General features: G+C 38.9%; 2 protein-coding genes across 7 annotated transcripts in view; one reads left to right on the forward strand and one right to left on the reverse strand.

The window, feature by feature from the left end:
- Nucleotides 1-11558, forward strand: part of CENPJ (centromere protein J) — a 37451-nt gene extending 25893 nt beyond the window's left edge. For 3 of the 6 annotated variants that reach the window (XM_043891543.1, XM_043891544.1, XM_043891545.1), the window contains exons 12-17: nt 6693-6754; nt 7011-7121; nt 9135-9275; nt 9355-9439; nt 9526-9646; nt 11213-11558. In XM_043891543.1, coding sequence (XP_043747478.1) covers nt 6693-6754; nt 7011-7121; nt 9135-9275; nt 9355-9439; nt 9526-9646; nt 11213-11408 — 716 coding nt within the window. In that variant the 3' untranslated portion in view covers nt 11409-11558. Of the gene's footprint in view, nt 1-6692; nt 6755-7010; nt 7122-9134; nt 9276-9354; nt 9440-9525; nt 9647-11212 lie in introns of those variants that run through there. The other 3 variants (XM_043891546.1, XR_006338788.1, XM_043891547.1) reach the window with 3 other exon arrangements.
- A 1536-nt stretch (nt 11559-13094) lies between these two features.
- Nucleotides 13095-19603, reverse strand: part of RNF17 (ring finger protein 17) — a 113950-nt gene continuing 107441 nt past the window's right edge. The window contains exons 35-38 of the mRNA XM_043891870.1: nt 19252-19387; nt 17189-17378; nt 13839-13938; nt 13095-13382 (exon numbers count right to left, since the gene is read on the reverse strand). Coding sequence (XP_043747805.1) covers nt 13840-13938; nt 17189-17378; nt 19252-19387 — 425 coding nt within the window. The 3' untranslated portion in view covers nt 13095-13382; nt 13839. The remainder of the gene's footprint in view (nt 13383-13838; nt 13939-17188; nt 17379-19251; nt 19388-19603) is intronic.

The following is a 19603-nucleotide window of genomic DNA, read 5'->3' on the forward strand; positions in this document are numbered from 1 at the left end:
TTCAAGTTTTCCATGTCTGTCACAGAATGAATAGGACAAGTCTTGGTCATGTGAGTTTCTCTCAGACAAATGTCAGGGGTAGGATATTGGGTCACATCAGGTTTGTCTCAGTTGAGGAGATGTTTGGGTTCGATCCCTGGGTTGGGAAGATCCCCTGGAGAAGGGAATGGCTACCCACTCCAGTATTCTGGCCTAGAGAAATCCATGGACTATACAGTCCTTGGGATCACAGAGAGTTGGACACAAATGAGCGACTTTCACTTCCCTTTACAGGTTTTTTTTTTAATTGTGAACAGAACATGCTCTTTGTGTTTGCTAACACATGATCTTCTTACACTTTAATTTGGCCAGTGAGATGGGTGTGAAATGATGAGTCACTGTCATTTTAATATGCATTTCCCTGATTACTGATGAGGTAATGTGAGCATCTTTTGATTTTTAGTGGACATTTGAGTTTCCTCTTGTGAATTGCCTGTTCATCTCTTTTGCCCGTTTAAAACTGTGTGTGTGCTTGTAAGGTTTTGCTTATTAAAGTTAAGCACTGCCAGTATCTTCTACTTATCTATATTTAGCTTTTTGGTTTGTGTTTCTTTATACATGGGTTTTTCCTTTTAATATTGAATTTAATCACCTTTTTAAAAAAGATGGTTTTTGCTTTTTGTGACTAAGAAATCCTTCTCAAACATCAAGTCACAAATACACGATTTTCATCCATGAACTTTTGTTTTCACAGCTGGGTCTTTAATCTGCTTGGAAGTTTTAGAAAGTATTTCTGTAAATTAAATTTATAGAAGTGGATATAACATATGTGATTTGAAAATGATAAAGGAAATATGAGTAACCACTTCCTACAATAAGAATTAGCAACACCTCAGAACTGCCCACTCCGTGATCATATTATTTTAAGTTTTGGGATGTTAAACAATGATGCTGTGAACTTTCCTACACATTTCTGGTACACATTCATTTCTCTAAGACATATACCTAGGGCTAGTTACTGAGTAATTTGTAGGAATATCTTTAACAGATAGTGCCAAAATATTTTCCAAAGTGATTTTACTCTCTCACCAGCAATGTAAGTGCTTGCTTTGCTCCACATCTTGTTATTACTTGATTTCAGAATTAAATTCATGCCAGTCTGTTAGGGGTGTATCTGTATCTCATAGTTTTAATTTGCATCACTATTACTAAATATGTTGAACACATTTGCTTGTGTTTAGTAGCTGTTCAGAATTCATCTTGTGAGAAGAAATTGATGAGATCTTTATTTTGTGGAGTTGTCTTTTTCTTTATTGTTTGTGGGAGGGTCCCCACATCTTCATAATCCTGTAACAGTTTCTATATTGCAGGTATCTTCTCCCAGTGTATAGCTTGTCTTTTTACTCTTTATATGTTTTTTATTTATTTATTTATTTATTTTTTCAGTGGGTTTTCTTTATATGTTAAAGATATAAAAAGTATCTTTTTAAATTGAAATATATCTGACATATAACATTGTGTAAATCTGAGGTGTACATCATGTTGATTTGATGCATTTAGATATTGTAATGTGACTGTCAGTGTGGCCATACCTAGCACCTCTATTAAATCACATAGTTATGATTTCTTTTTTAGTGGTTGGAATAATTAAGATCTAGTCTTCTTAGCAAGTTTGATGATTATAGCATAGTGTTGTTGTCTGTATTCACTACACTGTGCTTTGTATCTCTAGGACTTATTTACAGCTCACTGCAAGTTGGCATACCCTAACTTCCACCTCCTATCCCTTAGTAATCACCGTTTTATTCTTTGTTTTAATGTGTGGCTTTTGAAATTCCACATATAAGTTATACCATACAGCAATATTCCCTGGTATATATGTACCACATTTTCTTCATTCATTCATGGAAGGGCACTTTAGGTTATTTCTGTATCTTGACTATTGTGAATAATACTGCAGTCAGCATGGGAATGCATGTAATCTCTTCAGTATCCTGTTTCCATTTCCTTTGGATATATATACTCAGAAGTGGAATTGCTGAATTGTATGGTAATTCTGTTCTTAATTTTTTTGAGGAATGTGCATACTGTTCCCTAGTGGCTGTACCAGTTTGTATTCCCACCACCATTGTACAAGGGTTTCCTGTTCTCCACATCCTTGTTACGTAACAGGATAACACTTGTTATCACTTGTCTGGGCTTTTTTTTTTTTTTTTTTGATAGCCATTGATACGCATTTCTCTCATGAGTAGTGATGTTGAGCATCTTTTCATGTACTTCTTGGACATTTGGATGCCATGTTTAAAGATACTGTCTAGTTAGTTCCTCTGCCCATTTTTATTTATTTTTTAAAAACAATCTCAAATTTTTAGTATACGTCCTGCAGAAGCGAGCACATAAACAATCTCAGATCTTTATTGTCTTCTTCATAAAACAAAACATGAAGCTTAAAACTGGATCACTTGGCCCTTTCTCTTATCTCCTCCCAGCCCAAAATACTTGCATCTCTTAATAACGAGCATTCTCTTAGATCTGCAGTTGGGCTCAACGCCTCAATGCATTCAAGCCTCAGTACAATCTTTGTAGTTTTAGCCTTTTTCTGGAAAATCGGCGTAGTCTGCCCACCATGGCCCCTCTGCTTCCTGTCATGACGCTGCTTTCCTTGGGGATGCAGAGAATCCTTGCTTTTCTTGTTCTGGGTCACTTTTGGGGGTTGGTGCTTGCCATACTTCATTCAGTGGCCTTTAGGAACGTTCACCGTGTTTGCGAGAGTGCTGCCAGCACAGAAAGCCCTCAGCCCATTTTTAAATCGTATTTTTTTGTGCTTTGTTTTTTAATTATTGAGTTGTATGCGTTCTTTAGGGCCTCCTAGGTGGTGCTAGTGGTAAAGAACCCACCTGCCAGTGCAGGAGACATAAAGAGACACGGGTTTGATCCCATGGTTGGGAAGAGGCGCAGGAGAAGGGCATGGGATCCCACTCCAGTGTTCTTACCTGGAGAATCCCTTGGACAGAGGAGCCTGGTGGGCTACAGTCCATAGGGTCGCAGAGTTGGACACGACTAAAATGCACGCATGAGTTCTTTATATATTTTGTATATTAACTTTTAATTTGATAGATGGTTTATAAAAAATTTCTCTCATTCTGTAGGTTATTTGTTGATTGTTTCTTTGCTGGGCAGAAACTTTTAAGTTTGCTTTTGGTGTTTGTGCTTCTGATGTTATATCCAAGAAATTATTGCCAAGACTGTTGTTAAGGAGCTTCTTTCTTATGTTTTGCTCTAGAACTTTTACAGTACCAGGTCTTATGTTTAAGACTGATTCATTTTGAGTTCATTTTGTGAGTGGTGTGAGAGAGATCCAATTCCATTTTTCTGCATGTGTTCAGTTTTTGCACTGCTTTATAAAGGGACTGTGCATTTCCCCCCATTGGGTGTTCTTGACTCCCTTGTTGACTATTAGTTGATTGTATATGTGGGGTTTTTTTTTTCTATTCTGTTCTATGGGCATTTACATTAGTTGATCATTGATATGTAAGGACTTACAACTGCCATCCTATTGATTGCTTTCTTTTGGTTTTCTATTTCCATTGTTCCCCGCCCCCCCCCGCCCCCCATTTCTGCCTACTTCTGTAAACTTTTTTTCTCATGGTGTTGTGCTCCATCGCTTGTTCTGTTGTATTTGTGGGTTAACTCTAGATTTTTGCTTGTGCTCACCATGTGACCTACATAAAACATCTCACAGATAAAACAATCTGCTGTATGCTATTAGCAACTTATCATTATAAAGGCTCCACCACCCTTTTATGTTTTGATGTCACAATTTGCCTTTTTTATGCTCTGATTTCAGTAACATTACAGTAGCTTGAGTTTTTGGTTTTTTTGCAGCACTGCATAGCCTGCGGGGCCTAGTTCCTCCATCAGGGACCAAACCTTTACCTCCTACAGTGGAAGTGCAGAGTCTCAGCACTGGACTTTCAGGGAATTCCATAGCTGGAGTTTTAAAAAATATTCTTTTCCTTTAAACATTATACTGTAATTAGGTGAATTAGGTTTTTTCTTTTTATCTGACTACATGTTCACATTTACCAATGTGTTGTGTACTTTCATGTTGTCTTGTTGCTGGTTAGCATCTTTTTGTTTCTACTTGAAGATCTCCTTTCAGCATTTTGTGCAGTGTCTTGTAGGTCAGGTGATGCTGAACTACCTCAGTTTTTGTCTGGGAAAGCCTTTATTTCCCCTTCATATCTGAAGGATAACTTTGCCGGATAAAGTAGTCTGGGTGGGCAGTTTTTGTTTGAAACTTTGGATATGTTGTTTTCCTCTCTTGGCCTGTGGGTTTCTGCTGAGAAATCCACTTAGAGCCTAAGCCTGTGCTTTCATAGGTTACTTCTTTTTTTCCCCTGGCTGCCTTGAAGGTTTATTATCATTGATTTAGGAAGTTCTCACCTATTATTTCTTTAAATAATAAAAGCTCTGATATCTTTAAACTCTGTGCCCCTTTCTACCACTCCTCTTCTGAAACAATAGTTAATTCAAGTATTTGCCCTTCTAGTGGGAATCCAATAGCTCTTGTTGGTTTTCTTAGTTTCATCTGCTTTTCTATCTGTATTATTCTTGAATTCGTGTTTTCCAAGTCACTTGTTTTTTCCATCTGGTCTGCTCTGCAGTAGATGCTCTCTGTTGGCATTCTTCATCTGTCATCAAATTCTTCACCTCCAGAATTTGAAGTAGCAGATACTTCCTTAACAAAGCTTTTATGACTTCATTGGTTCCTTCATTCACCAGGCTGGCTGCTAGAAACCTTTCTTTTGTTTTCCAGGAGGTAGGGCCATCGGTCAAGTTTGTGCTTCCTTCCCTGTCCACAGACTGACGGTGGCCTATTTTCTGAGCACTCCACGCAGACACACAAGAAGCTGGCAGCAGTGGGGGTGTGGGTTCAGGGTTTTGAGGTGCCCGTGGGCCCAGGGGGCGATCCTTGAGTAGAATGGGTGGACCTCCAATAGAGGTCCTGCAGTGATGCATCCCTCCATGCCCATGATGTTCTTACCTGCTCCCCTCCTCTTTTCCTGACTCCCGTGTTGTGGAGGTCCAGTCCCTCCTCAGAAGTTCAGGTGCTCCTGGAGAGAAAGTGGCTTCTGAGCCACATGGCAGGCAGCTGGACAGCCACTCCCCACTCAAGCTTTCCATGTTCTCCTCGGGAGAGATCATCTGCCACCACCACACAGCTCACGTCCGTGCACTGTCCCCTGGGCTGGGGGCAGCTCTGTTGGGTTTCCCTCTGCTCTGCGTACAAACTCATCTCTGTCCTGCACTGGTAGCCTGCTTGTCTACCCTGGATGTCTTCAGGTCCACTCTCTCCAGGTTTCTCCTCCCGTGGTGAGTGGGAATGGGGCGGGTTTGCTGAGTCCCTTGGGTCCACAGCTTCTACTGAGGTCTGGTCTATCTTCAGATGCACAGGTGGGCAAGAATCCCCCCAGATAGATCCCTGGGTATAAGGCACTGGGGCACTTTTGTTCAGTTACAAATGTCAAGTTAGTTGTTAAGGGGAAAGAGGAATGGCTTAACTGCCATGATGCTGATGTCACCTTAAAAGTTCCCCAATTTCTTTAATGTAGTTGAATTTCACTTCTTTATGGGTAGTCCTTTTGCCTATAAAATGAGAATATTAGTCTCTTCTGTGGAGGGTGGTTACAGGATTCAGAGGTGATGTTAACACAGAGCTCAGACTGCAGTGTGGTTTTTGTGCCTGTGACATGGAGGAAGTTGGTCATTTAGCCAAAACCTGTGTGTGCTCCTTGATTCCTGTTATCTTTACTCGCCGCCCCCCCCCATTCCCATCCGTCCTTAAACTAATCCTCTGATGTTGATGTTTTCTGAATCGATTAAGTAGGTTGAACCGTATGACATTGCTAGTACCTGGCAACTTGGGATCCTTGGGTCTGTTATTTGACACAGCACACACTGCCGTCTCCACACACGCCCATGCCTGCTTAGTGGACCCTCAGCCTCTGCTCTGCTCCATTCGTGGAGCACTCAGGATCCATTCTGGTTTTTTACACTTAAGTCAGCTCCTGGCACTTGAGCTTGAAACCCTTCAAATTTAGGACTACTATCCATTGGCATATAGGAAGACAATATTAGAACTTTAGTGCCTTTTAAACCTAACTTTGGTTTGTTGTTGCTGTGGTGGTGTGGTGTCTATGTGTGCGTGTGTGCACACATGCGTGCTTATAATGTGTGTTTTCCTAATGCATGATACAATTGGGTGTATAGGTCATGATCTAAAAAGTTTAGACCACAGCCATTAGGTCTATCCAGTTTCTTTTTCAAGCCAGGTTCTCTGTGTCTTTCTGGATGCTTCCACTCTTTGTTCTCCATTTCTGCCCTCTTAACTAAAGGCCCTGGTGACTATCTCCAGAACACCTTCAGGTTCATCTGTTAGGTTGGTTGAGCACTTCTTTCTCCAGAAAGAGGTTGTAAACTTTCAGAAAACAGATACTGTCTTTGTCTTTCTTGGTCATCAGGACTTAAGTATTTGAATAAGCATTTTAATTTATATAATGAAGAACTAGGAATTAGTAAAGAAAAATACTAAAACTTTCTTAAATAATGGGTAAAGAAGAGTGAACTAAGGAAATGTTTGACTATAGTATTGAGTCAACTTAAATCTTCCAATTAAATAATCAAACTAACTGGCAATAATATTCTAACAGGCAATCCATCTCAAAGATCCAAGTCTGAGCCTCGTGATTTACGCAGCTCAGAGAAGGGACAGGTAAATCTTTGTTTTTATATATTCAGACATATTTCTTAGGCTTACAGTTGATTAGTGAACTGGTTTAAGTTTCAAAACCATTTATAAAGGAAGCTTTTTACTTAACATCATAAAGGTTTTCTATACAACAGCAACACTAGTCGTAGAATCCTATAATAGTGACATCTGGCTGTTGGACATAAGTGTTAAGTTTTAGCTGCTTGAGATTTTTATTACATGTCATATAGCACAGACTAAGAGCCTCCTGTCCTTATAGACGGCCTCACCCAGGGAGCTGCCTGAACCAGTGAACTTTTCAGATCCTGATTATAAAGAGGAGGATGAAAAAGAGGAAATTCAGGGAGAAATCAGCCATCCTGATGGAAAGGTTACCTTTTTTTTAAAAATGAATTCTATAAAAAACAGACATGGGTTAAAATATAGTTGAAACAGATTCTGAAATCATTGACTTTTGAGAGTTGATGGGGCTTAAGGTCTTCAATGCTTTGGCACATGTCCTCAGCCTGAACCTTTGGACTCCTCTGAAAACACTTGATAAATGAAAATGCATTTAGTTGCTATTTCTAACTGAGAGATGCAACAAGAGGAGGAGTACAGTCCCATCGTTGAAACTTCTTGTTCTTGTCCAGTACATGGCTGAATGCCTTGGTAATCCCTTGTACTTGTAAAAGCCACAGTTCTATGACCTACCCCTCCTTAAATATTTCCTGGATTAGCTGCTTCTCTGCTCCATCCCAACAGTATTATTCCTGTGCTTGGGAAAGGTTCTGAGTGGGAACAGCCTGGCTGGGTGCTCCAGTTAAAGAATGAAGGACAAGGGAAGGGACATAAACAGGGTTTGTTACTGAGGTGGCGGTGAGGGGATTTTTCCTTAGGTTTCTAGAACATGTACTCTCTAGGTTCTTTGATCCACTTTAATAGAAATGAGAAGATTGAAGTTCACTGTGAATTGTGAGGAATAAGTGAAGGACAAAGACCAGCAATCAGAAGGAAGTTGTTACCTCTATCCTAAAGCAGTTTTCCTGTACACTCTACTTTCAGTTCAGTTCAGTCGCTCAGTCGTGTCCGACTCTTTGTGACCCCATGAACCGCAGCACACCAGGCCTCCCTGTCTATCACCAACTCCCGGAGTCCACCCAAACCCATGTCCATTGAGTCGGTGATGCCATCCAACCGTCTCATCCTCCATCGTCCCCTTCTCCTCCTGCCCTCAATCTTTCCCAGCATTGGGGTCTTTTCAGATGAGTCAGCTCTTCGCATGAGGTGGCCAAAGTATTGGAGTTTCAGCTTCAGCGTCAGTCCTTCCAATGAACACCCAGGACTGATCTCCTTTAGGATGGACTGGTTGGATCTCCTTGCAATCCAAGGGACTCTCAAGAGTCTTCTCCAATACCACACTTCAAAAGCAACACTCTACTTTCGGGTAACAAATTGTTGATGAGGAAGTGTTTTCTTTTTTTGAAGAGGAATGAGAATATTAGGATATCACCAGTGTACAAGGTCTAATGAAAGGAAAGGTCTTGGGCAGCAGTCATCAGTGGCTGCTGAAACCTCAGATGAAAGGTTGACGGGTCTCATGATGCCATCCAGTCAGGGCTGAGGTCGTGAGGCAGCTGTGTACTTAACAGAATTTCTGGACACGCTGTCATACAGAGCCCACTGCTGTACCTAAAAGGCATTCGTCAGAATAATTCATCTGGAATGTAATCAAGCCTTTAGAGTAACTACTGGGTTTTTTAAGGAAAAACAGGGTATGAGAACATGTTAACTGACACAAAAATAGAAAAGCAATTGGCCAGATCCAGAATGTGGTCAATATTATATGTTCAGTGACTCAGTTCCTTCAACAGTTGGCATTAAAGTGGGGAAAGGAAGGGACCATTAAAAACTGAGATTGGAGAGACACATCAACCCAAGTGTGTGTGGACTTTGTTTTCATCCATATTCAAGTAAACCGTACAAAGCCTATATTTCTTTGGTGAATTTATGAAAAACAGTGTGAAGGTTATGATATAATGAGGGAATTACAGTTTGTTAGGGATGGTAATAGTTTCCTTCTGATTGCTGGTCTTTGTCCTTCACTCATTCCTCACAATTCACAGTGTTCCAGTAGAGAGATTTGTTGAAGTGTTTATAGCTGAAGTGATAATCTGAAGTTTGCCTAAAAAAAACAACTGAAAAGTTTGGGGGGAATAGGTGACTTAAGAATGGACATGACGTGCTAATAGGTTAAGTTGATTGTTTTTGAATTGGAACTTTTCTGAGAAATGTTTTAATTTTTATTATGAAAAATATCAAGGTAGGCAATTTATAAGAATTAGGGACGTTTTTGTCATGTGGTCTCAGGAAATTTTTGCTAGTTTGGTTTTCTTTTTTGTAGATAGAGAAGGTTTATAAGAACGGGTGCCATGTTGTATTGTTTCCAAATGGAACGCGAAAGGAAGTGAGTGCAGATGGGGAGACCGTCACTGTCACTTTCTTCAACGGTGATATCAAGCAGGTCATGCCAGACGGGAGAGTGGTAGGTTTCCACAGGTGTGTTTTCTCTATAGCTTAAACAGCCCTGAAGGAGCAGCAGCGCTGACTGCATGTCTTTACAGATCTACTACTATGCAGCCACACAGACTGCCCACACCACGTTCCCAGAGGGGCTGGAAGTTCTACATTTCTCTAATGGCCAGATAGGTGAGAACCTGTTCTACCCTCTCAGTTCTATTAAATTCTTCCTTCCATTAAAAATAAAATATTTATAATAACCCCCTTTCTTACAGAAAAACATTTCCCAGATGGAAGAAAAGAAATCACATTTCCTGACCAGACTATCAAAAACTTGTTTGCTGATGGACAAGAAGAGAGCATTTTCCCAGATGGTACAGTTGTCAGGGTACAACGGTATGTTACCTATTAAGTTGGTTTCTAGTTTTCAACTTTCAATCAGTAATGAAGTTTAAAAATCTTAAACTTTAATAAGTCATTCAACATTTTAGTGAGTTCAGAATCTGAGAGCAGGTAAGATGTGTTTGCAGCACTTTAGAATTTAAGACAAGTTTGAGACCAGTGGAGTCTGACGTTTGCTTAGTCTTTAGAGATCTAAAGGATATGTAAAGAGCACTTCACGAAAGGAAGATGGCAGATACTTATTTAGAAATAAGTTTGGTGAAATTTGGAAACAGTGAGTGAGACACAGAAGGGAAGCTTCCCTGTCAATTTTTAAGAATAGCTGGACTCTGTATTTTGATATTCTGGGTCTCCCTGTCCCAGCCTAAGCACTTTACTCTTCTGGCTTCTCTAAGCCCCAATTCCAAATTAACAGTTTCTTTCTTTATCCTTCTGAATGTTAAATTTCTTGAAGCCAGAGATGACTTCTCTAATCCACAGTGAAGAGCATCTTATAGGTGCCAGTATTAAAACCATAATAGAGGTTTGTCAGATCCAGTCCTGTTTTTAGTTTCACCCTCCTTTCCTGGAGTGTAAGCAGTTAAGTACCCATTAACTTGAATTATGTGATGTAAACTTGGCAATAATGTAGGAACTCCTTATGGTCATGGCTGTTTTTCCCTTATTGTTGTCTGAAATCTGGTGGTCTTTATCTGGTGCTCAACTAAAGAAAATTTGAGGAAGATCTTATGTGTACAGAATAGATTTCAGAAACTTCTCCATTTTGACTCTTAAAAAAGTTCCCTAGAGCCATCTAACTGATCTTCAGATATTAAAACTCAGAAGTTTCTCAATTTTGACTCTTATGAAGAGTTCCCTAGAGCCATCTATTTAATGTCATGACCAGTCTTTTCTCGTCTATACTCAAGACACATCCCGTGTTATTAGTTCATTCAGGATTATCATTTTTAAATTGAGGTGTAACTGAAATATGACATTAGTTTCAGATGTACCACAAAAATTTACTAGATATTTGTATATATTGCAGAATGATCACAAAAGTCTAGTTAACATCCATCATCACATAATTACATGTTTTTCTTGTGATAAAAACCTTTATTCTCTTAGCAGCTTTCGAATGTGCAATTCATTCAGGATAATTGTGCAGTTTTTCACTTATAGCAGTGGTTCTCAAACTTCAGGGTTCATCTGAATCTGGAGGGACTGTTCCAAGGGCTTGCTGCTGGGCCCCACTCAATTTGCATTTCGAGTGAGCTCTTGGGTGATGCAGACACCACAGGGCCACACTTACTAAAGCAGTGGCTCTCTAACCTTTGTATGTGGCAGGGAGCCACATATGTGTTCATACGAAATTTGAGAAATAACCAAAATAGAAAAAAACATTCTGTGTTGAGAAGTTGACAACTTCTCAACTTTAGCGCCCTAGCTTTGCTTTATAATGGGACATTATCCTTAAAATAAGGACCAGGGATGCTCTTGGAGAAGGAGTAACTGCCAGATTTCTCCTGCTATAATCTTCATGTTTTTATAAAGGAATTAAATTCTATTTAAAATTTACAGAGATGGCAACAAAATCATAGAGTTTAACAATGGCCAAAGAGAACTGCATACGGCCCAGTTCAAGAGACGGGAGTATCCAGACGGCACTGTGAAAACTGTGTACACAAACGGGCATCAGGAGACCAAGTACACATCTGGTCGAGTAAGAATGAAAGACAAGGACGGTAATGTTCTCATGGACACAAAACTGTCATGAAACTTGTGTGACTCATCATGAAATGACGCTAACTTGATTTTCTCGTTAAAAAGAAATGTACATTTCTTGTGGATTCTGTGGTTTAATTTATATTCTCTGTGTGTGTGTGTCTGTGTGTATATATAAATAAATAGAAAAGACTCTGGAGTATAAAACTTCTTGCTTTTTATGTTTGAAATGAACAGGGGCAGCTTTCATTTTTAACTCACCTCCCTTGTCCTCTGGTCATAACCAGCATAGACTTTAGTAAGGGGATGCTTTCTATGGTTGGTGATGGCTATGAAAATCAGGAAGTACAAGAAATACAGTATCACATAGTTTTTTATCACACAGATTTTCCTACTGCCTGTCAGCCCTATCAAGGTCATGCTCAGAAACATCACTGAAGGAGGAATCATTTCTCCACTCACTCTTACTATACTCAATCAGTGCTGAAATTAAAGCATCGTATCTATCACCAAGGTCATAGAATGGGAAGTTAAAACAATGAGGGACTATACAAATCAGTCAAACAGGTAAGAAGAGTTCATTCTGCGAGTGCAGATCTCATGGGAGGAGAAAGCAGCTGTAATGAGGGTGATATCTGGTCAAAACAGGACACGTGAGAAAGGCGGGGCCTGAGAAACAACCAGGCAGTGTTAAAAAGTTTTCAGAGAAATAAGGAATTATATTTATGTAACCTCAGGATAGAAAGCCATTTTTGTTTTTGGTTGGGGGGCCCACGCTGTACAGCTTCTGGGATCTCAGTACCCCAACCTGGGAATGAATTCAGGCCACAGCAATGAATGTGCCAAATTCTAACCCCTAGATCACAAGGTCCACCTTTGAGAAAGACTTTTAAATGAGACACAGCACAAATTTTCGAAGTTAATGAGTCAAAAGTTTGTCCAAAGACACCCCAAAAAGAAAAGTCACAGACTAGAAAAAGATACACATATCTGACAAAGGATTAATAACCCAAATACATTAAGAAGCCTTACTAGTTAAAATTACCAAAGATATGAATGAGCAATAAACAAGCAACTAAACCAGTGAATGCATATTACAAAAATGAAGTATCTCTTTATAGTAGTATCATAAACTGGCAAATAATGGTCTGGCCACACTGCATGTCAGCAAGGAACTCAAGACTACTAATGGTAGAGTTAGTTTGAAAAACAGTTACCTCAGGACTTAGTAAATTCCATTAGTAAGTATATTCACTAGAAAACCACTCATAGGTACAGAGAAGCTCCTACTGTAGAATAACTCTTATTGAGAAAAAACTGGTAACAACCTAAAGATCTAACAGAATAAATTATGTGCACAGAGGGATGTAACAATGCAAGTGAATAAAACAGAGCTATGCATATCAGTGAGGATAAAATACTGTAAATAAAGTAGGGGGAAAGGCAACTGTGTGATACTGCACACACTTAAAAATATACGGAACTGTATATTGTTTATGGATGCCTACATATACAGTAAAATCATAAAGACCTATATAAGCACGTGCTAAGTCGCTTCAGTCGTGTCCAACTCTTTGCGACCTCATGGACTGTAGCCCACCAGGCTCCTCTGTCCATGGGATTCTCCAGGCAAGAATACTGGAGTGGGTTGCCATGCCCTTCTCCAAGGTATATAAGCACAATAAACGCCAAATTCACAGTATTCACCTCCTTTGTAGGTAAGAGAATGATTGGGGAAGGGTAGAACAGGCGCCTACACCTGTGCTGACAGTGTCTTATTTCTTAAACTGAATATATAGGAAATATTTTTCCTAACGTGGCTAAAATATTTAAAAATTAAAATAAGTAAATACGTGAAAGCAAATATTTATTAACTTTTTTCAAACAGTTCTTAACAGTTCAACATGTAAGGAAAAAAAAAAGCCCAGCACTATTGCAGAACAAGTGAAGGAAATAAGCCTGAAATGGTCTACATTGTAACAGAAAACTTTCTTCTGGGCTGCTACAGATGCTCTGTACTGTATACCTGAAAAACAGAAATGTGTTATTTTAAACCGCTGCTTAATGTTCAAATCTAGTTACTAAATTGTGTGTTACACTTATGTGAATGGATAGAGTGTGAGCTGTTTACCGGTTAACCCTAATAATCTTTGTTATTAGGACACTGGTTGTCCAGTAGTATATGTAGAGGTAAGAGTTATGAGCTTGAATTATTTTCAGTGCTGCTCTCCTCCTTACACCCTGTAACTATCTGGTACCATGAACAATCAGGACAGCTATTCAGTCCCAGCATTTTCACAACTATGGAACCTTTCTGATACTGGCACTCAGTAGTTTAGACGGGCCTGTTAAGGAGAAATCTAGAAGACAAATTCTTGTTGAGCTTGGTTGTCATTCCTTTGAGGAACAGTGTGAACCTCTGCTGTGTCAGTGCTGTGCCTGAAGCTGACCGTAAGGATGAACAAGAAGTCATGGTACTTACATCATTCATCTCGGTCTGCAAGCCCCATTTCTACTAATGACAAATGAATTGGATACTGTTTATCTTCATATAAAGTCACCATTTGTTCTGGTACCTGAGCCTAAAATGAAAAAATCTTTGTCAAGAAAATACCATCATGTCTTTGCTGCCTGTTCCTCCTATAGCTGGCAAGAGAGACAAGGCATTCGCTAAGTTTGTTTATAAATTTGTACTATGTACTTTCAAAGGTATTTGTGATGGTTTCTTGCTAAATTCCATTCTTTCCATCTTCTACTTTATTTGAAATGTAACTCATCCCCAAAGTTTTCATGGATTGAGCCAATGGGCTCTTATAGTACCTTCCTTGTTAAAATTAATTTGCACTGTACACATAAAGCATACCTTTATGCACACACCACATTTCGATTGTTGTTCATGAGGTGAATACACATGTATTTGTTAAGAATACTTGGTCTGCTAGTATTTTCACTGGCTTCTTGAGAGAAACCTTGCATAAGCTCTTTACACTACTGCACACAGAGTGATACGTACAGAGGTTTTCAAAAAGCACTTTCTAGTAACAGCACTGCTTCAGTAAGAGCTCATTTTTGCCACAGCCAACATAGCAGAAATCCCCAAATCAGGACAAGCTGGGCTGAAACAACACTGGTGAGGATGAAGCTGAACTGAAGAACATGTTTCCATCTAAAGGGACAGTTGCTGCACCACTTGTGCTGTCATTCCAGATTTTATAATATTTAAATATATAAAATATTAGATTTTATAATACATAAAATATACAAATACTAGATTTTATGACACTTAAAAACAGCAGAGTTTTGGTGTATAATTTTCCAGTTTTAAAACAGCTGTGTTATTAAACATGGGTGCAGGTCAGCATCTGTGGGCCTCCCTTTTGTGTCTAAGCCTCTAGAGTAGAAAGCATATTAATACTGAGCATAACCTGGATTTTCTTATTTGAACCTTTTCATACAGTTCTATTACATTAAACAATTCAAACTTAGTATGAGTACCATGAAAACCACTTTCTCTGATTTTGACAACTCCGTTCTAATTTTTTGAACTTTTAGGATGCAGTTTAAATGTCACTTCTCCCATCGTACTTATTCAACAAGCACTTGGTTTTCTACTGGGCAGGGGCTCAAATACCATATCCCAATCTCTCCAGATAGAAATCATTCCTGCTTCTCCCTACGTCTCACCCCCAAATATCTGTACTTCTTTGATAACACTTAATTCATTCTACTTCTATTAGTGGTTTACTAACAGAACATTTCCCTCATTGACTTCAGTTCAGTCGCGTCCGACTCTTTGCGACCCCATGAACCACAGCACACCAGGCCTCCCTGTCCATCACCAATTCCTGAAGTCCACCCAAACCCATGTCCATTGAGTCGGTGATGCCATCCAACCATCTCATCCTCTGTTGTCCCCTTCTCCTCCTGCCCTCAATCTTACCCAGCATCAGGGTCTTTTCAAATGAGTCAGCTCTTCACATCAGGTAGCCAAATTATTGGAGTTTCAGCTTCAACATCAGTCCTTCCAATGAATACCCGGGACTGACCTCTTTCAGGATGGACTGGTTGGATCTCCTTGCAGTCCAACGGACTCTCAAGAATCTTCTCCAACACCACAGTTCAAAAGCATCAATTCTTCAGCGCTCAGCTTTCTTTATAGTCCAACTCTCACATCCATACATGACTACTGGAAAAACCATAGCCTTGACTAGACGGACCTTTGTTGGCAAAGTAATGTCTCTGCTTCTTAATATGCTGTCTACGTTGGTCATAACTTTCCTTCCAAGGAGTAAGCGTCTTTTAATTTCATGGCTGCAATCACCATCTGCAGTGATTTTGGAGCCCAGAAAAATAAACTCAACCAGTTTCCCCATCTATTTGCCATGAAGTGATGGAACCAGATGCCATGATCTTAGTTTTCTGAATGTTGAGCTTTAAGCCAACTTTTTCACTCTCCTTTTTCACTTTCATCAAGAGGCTCTTTAGTTCCTCTTCACTTTCTGCCATAAGGGTGGTGTCATCTGCATATCTGAAGTTATTGATATTTCTCCCGGCAATCTTGATTCAGGTTGTGCTTCTTCCAGCCCAGCGTTTCTCATCATGTACTCTGCATGTAAGTTAAATAAGCAGGGTGACAATATACAGCCTTGACATACTCCTTTTCCTATTTGGAACCAGTCTGTTGTTCCATGTCCAGTTCTAACTGTTGCTTCCTGACCTGCATACAGGTTTCTCAAGAGGCAGGTCAGGTGGTCCGGTATTCCCATCTCTTTCAGAATTTTCCACAGTTTATTGTGATCCACACAGTCAAAGGCTTTGGCATAGTCAATAAAACAGAAATAGATGTTTTTCTGGAACTCTCTTGCTCTTTCGATGATCCAGTGGATGTTGGCAATTTGATCTCTGGTTCCTCTGCCCTTTCTGAAACCAGCTTGAACATCTGGAAGTTCATGGTTCACGTATTGCTGAAGCCTGGCCTGGGGAATTTTGAGCATTACTTTACTAGCGTGTGAGATGAGTGCAATTGTGCGGTAGTTTGAGCATTCTTTGGCACTGCCTTTCTTTGGGATTGGAATGAAAACTGACCTTTTCCAGTCCTGTGGCCACTGCTGAGTTTTCCAAATTTGCTGGCATATTGAGTGCAGTACTTTCACACCATTATCTTTCAGGATTTGAAATAGCTCAAGTGGAATTCCATCACCTCCACTAGCTTTGTTCGTAGTGATGCTTCCTAAGACCCACTTGACTTCAGCCACTGTAAGGAGCAGTGGCTGCGCTTTGCTGGAGCAGTCGTGCAGAGATATCCCACATCCAAGGTTTGAGAAACCCAAGTAAGGCACTGAGACAGGGCATCAGAGGGCAGACAGACTGAAACCACAACCACAGACAACTAGCCAATCTGATCACACGGACCACAGCCTTGTCTAACTCAGTGAAACTAAGCCATGCTGTTTGGGGCCACCCAAGATGGATGGGTCATGGTGGGGAGGTTTGACAGAATGTGGCCCCCTGGAGAAGGGAATGGCAACCCACTTCAGTATTCTTGCCTTGAGAACTTCATTGACTTACCAGTTCTTTAATTATAGAATATTCATCTGGATCATTTTTTTATCTCAGTCATTACATCCCTGATATTTTATATCATTGCAGGGCTAATCAAAAGCTTGTTAAGTATAAACTAAGACATCATTTGAACAAGCCTTAAAATTAATCCTATAGTATTTACAGCATTATAAACTTTAAAGCATTTCACATGTAAAGCATTTTAGAAAATTACTAGAGATCCTTGAAATAGCTTCAAAAGAATCTTGGTCAGTTAAGACAGATACTTACCATGGAAGAAGCATAAAGTTGTTTTCCTTGTAGACAGTCTATCATGGCCCACAATGCTTCCATGCTCCACTTTGGGCAATATGGTATTCTTGTCTTTCCTACATCTCTCAAGGGCGGTTTAAACCCTGCCAAGAGAACCTTTATGGCTCGGGCTGGATACTGCATAAGATGAAGAGGGATTTGACGCAGTCTGTCATAGAAGAAATTCTAAAATTAAAATTTTTTTTTTTTTAAGAATAATAAAAAAAACGCTATTTTAAAAAAATGTTCAAAATGTCACAATTAGGGGAAAACTTTATGATGTTGGATTTGGCAGTGATTTCTTTGATACGAGACCAAGAGCACAGGCAACAGAAGAAAATTCAATTATATCAAAACTTAAAACTATGCAAAAAGGCACAATCAATAGAGTGAAAAGGCACCTTGCAGAATGAGAAAAAATATGTTCACGTTAAAAACGACATTTCTCCAAAGAGCTGTAAATGGCCAACAAGCTCATGAAAAGATGCTCAACATCACTAATCATCAGGGAAATGCCAAAGAAAGCCATATGATATGATATGACCTCATACCCATTAGCATGGCTACTATTAAAAAAAACAAAATACCACCCAGAAGATAACAAGTGTTGGTGAGAAATATAGAAAGAAACTGGAACCCTTGGACGTTTGGTGGGAATGTAAAATGCTGCTGGGGAGGTTTGGTGGTTCCTCCAAATACTAAGAATAAGCATATTATCCAGTGACTCCACTTCTCAGTATACTGAAAGCAGGGTTGTAAAGAGACATCTGTATGTCCATTTTCATAACATCATTCACAACAGTCAAGTATCCACTGATGGGTGTGTGGATAAATGTATTAAATACATATGATGGAATATTATTCAGCCTTAAAAAGGAAGAAAATTCTAACAATGCTATAACATGGTTGATCCTTGACATTATGCTAAGTGAAATAAGCCAGTTATAAAAAGATGTGAGATATACCTACAATAATCAAATTCATAGAGGTGGAAAGCAGAATGGTGGCTGATGGGCTGGATGAAGGGACAATGAAGAATCATTTAATGGGTACAAAGTTAGTTTTGAAAGTGAAGAGCGTTCTGGAGATTTGTTGCACTAACCATGTAAATTGAGATAACACTACTTAACTATACATTTAAAAATGGTTAAGATGATAGATTTTATATGTGTATTATATCGTTATTAAAAAAATAATTACAAATAACAACAAAACTTGGAAAAATAACAGTGTTGGCAAGGATGTGGAGAAAACGGAACTCCTGTGTGTTGCTGATAAAAATGTTAAATAGTATAGCTGATATGGAAAACTTTGGCATTTTCTCAAGAAGTTAAACATGAAATTACCATGTGATCCTGCAGTTCCATTTCGAGGTACATACCCTAAAACAGTTGAAAGCTGGAATTTAAATGGGTCTTTTTATGTCAGTGTTCACCACAGTATTATTCACAGACCAAGTGTCCATCAACAGATGAATAAACAAAATGTGGTGTATACGTACAATGGAATATTACTTAATTGTAAAAGTAATGAAATTCTGACATGCTACAACTGGATAAACGCTGAAAACATTATTCTAAGTAAAATAAGCCAGACATAAAAAGGCAAATATTGTATGATTATGTTTGTATGAAGAACTTAAAATAAGTAAATTCATACAGAGTAGAAGAGGACTCACTGGGAGCCGAGGGAAAGGGAACAGAACGTTGTTAAGGGGTCCAGAGTTTTTGTTTGGGATTATGAAAAAGTTGTGAAAATGGACAATAGCAGTGGTGGCACAACACTGTGAATGTATTTAATGTCAATTAATTGTATACTTAAAAATGAATGATGGTAATCTTTTTTCTTTAAACTAAAAAATTTAACATGGTAAATTTTATGTTATGTACATTTTCCCACAATAAAGAATAACTTTTAGAGTAAAAAAAAACTCCCAATAGTAGCTCTAAAATAGCTTTTTGAAGTAAAATCTTTTTAATTATTAAAAAAAAAATAGAACTAAGAATCCTAATTTAACTAAGTTTACTTTTTTGTTTTTTAACCTGTTTACTGTCAGCTTTTCAGTTGATCCATAATCAACAAATTGCACCAGGACAGCTAGAGGATTAAATTCTTTAATGGAAACAATCTTTGCTCTATACCATAAGCCATCATCATATTCTGCAAGGCAAGGCATTTCTGAAAAGACAGAAAAAGGGGAAAATTACATTGCCTTTTATTTTCTTAGAGATATGTTTCGAAATACAGTAAAGTACAAAGAAGATATAATCCCCATATACCCGTTATTCAGAATTAAACACTCAACAGCCATTTGTTGGCTTGTGCTCTTTTTTCTGTTTATATACCCTGTTTTTCCTAACCCCTAAATTAGGAAAACATTTGAAGAAAGACATT

Source organism: Cervus elaphus, chromosome 30 (assembly GCF_910594005.1).
Source record: "Cervus elaphus chromosome 30, mCerEla1.1, whole genome shotgun sequence".
NCBI lineage: Eukaryota > Metazoa > Chordata > Mammalia > Artiodactyla > Cervidae > Cervus > Cervus elaphus.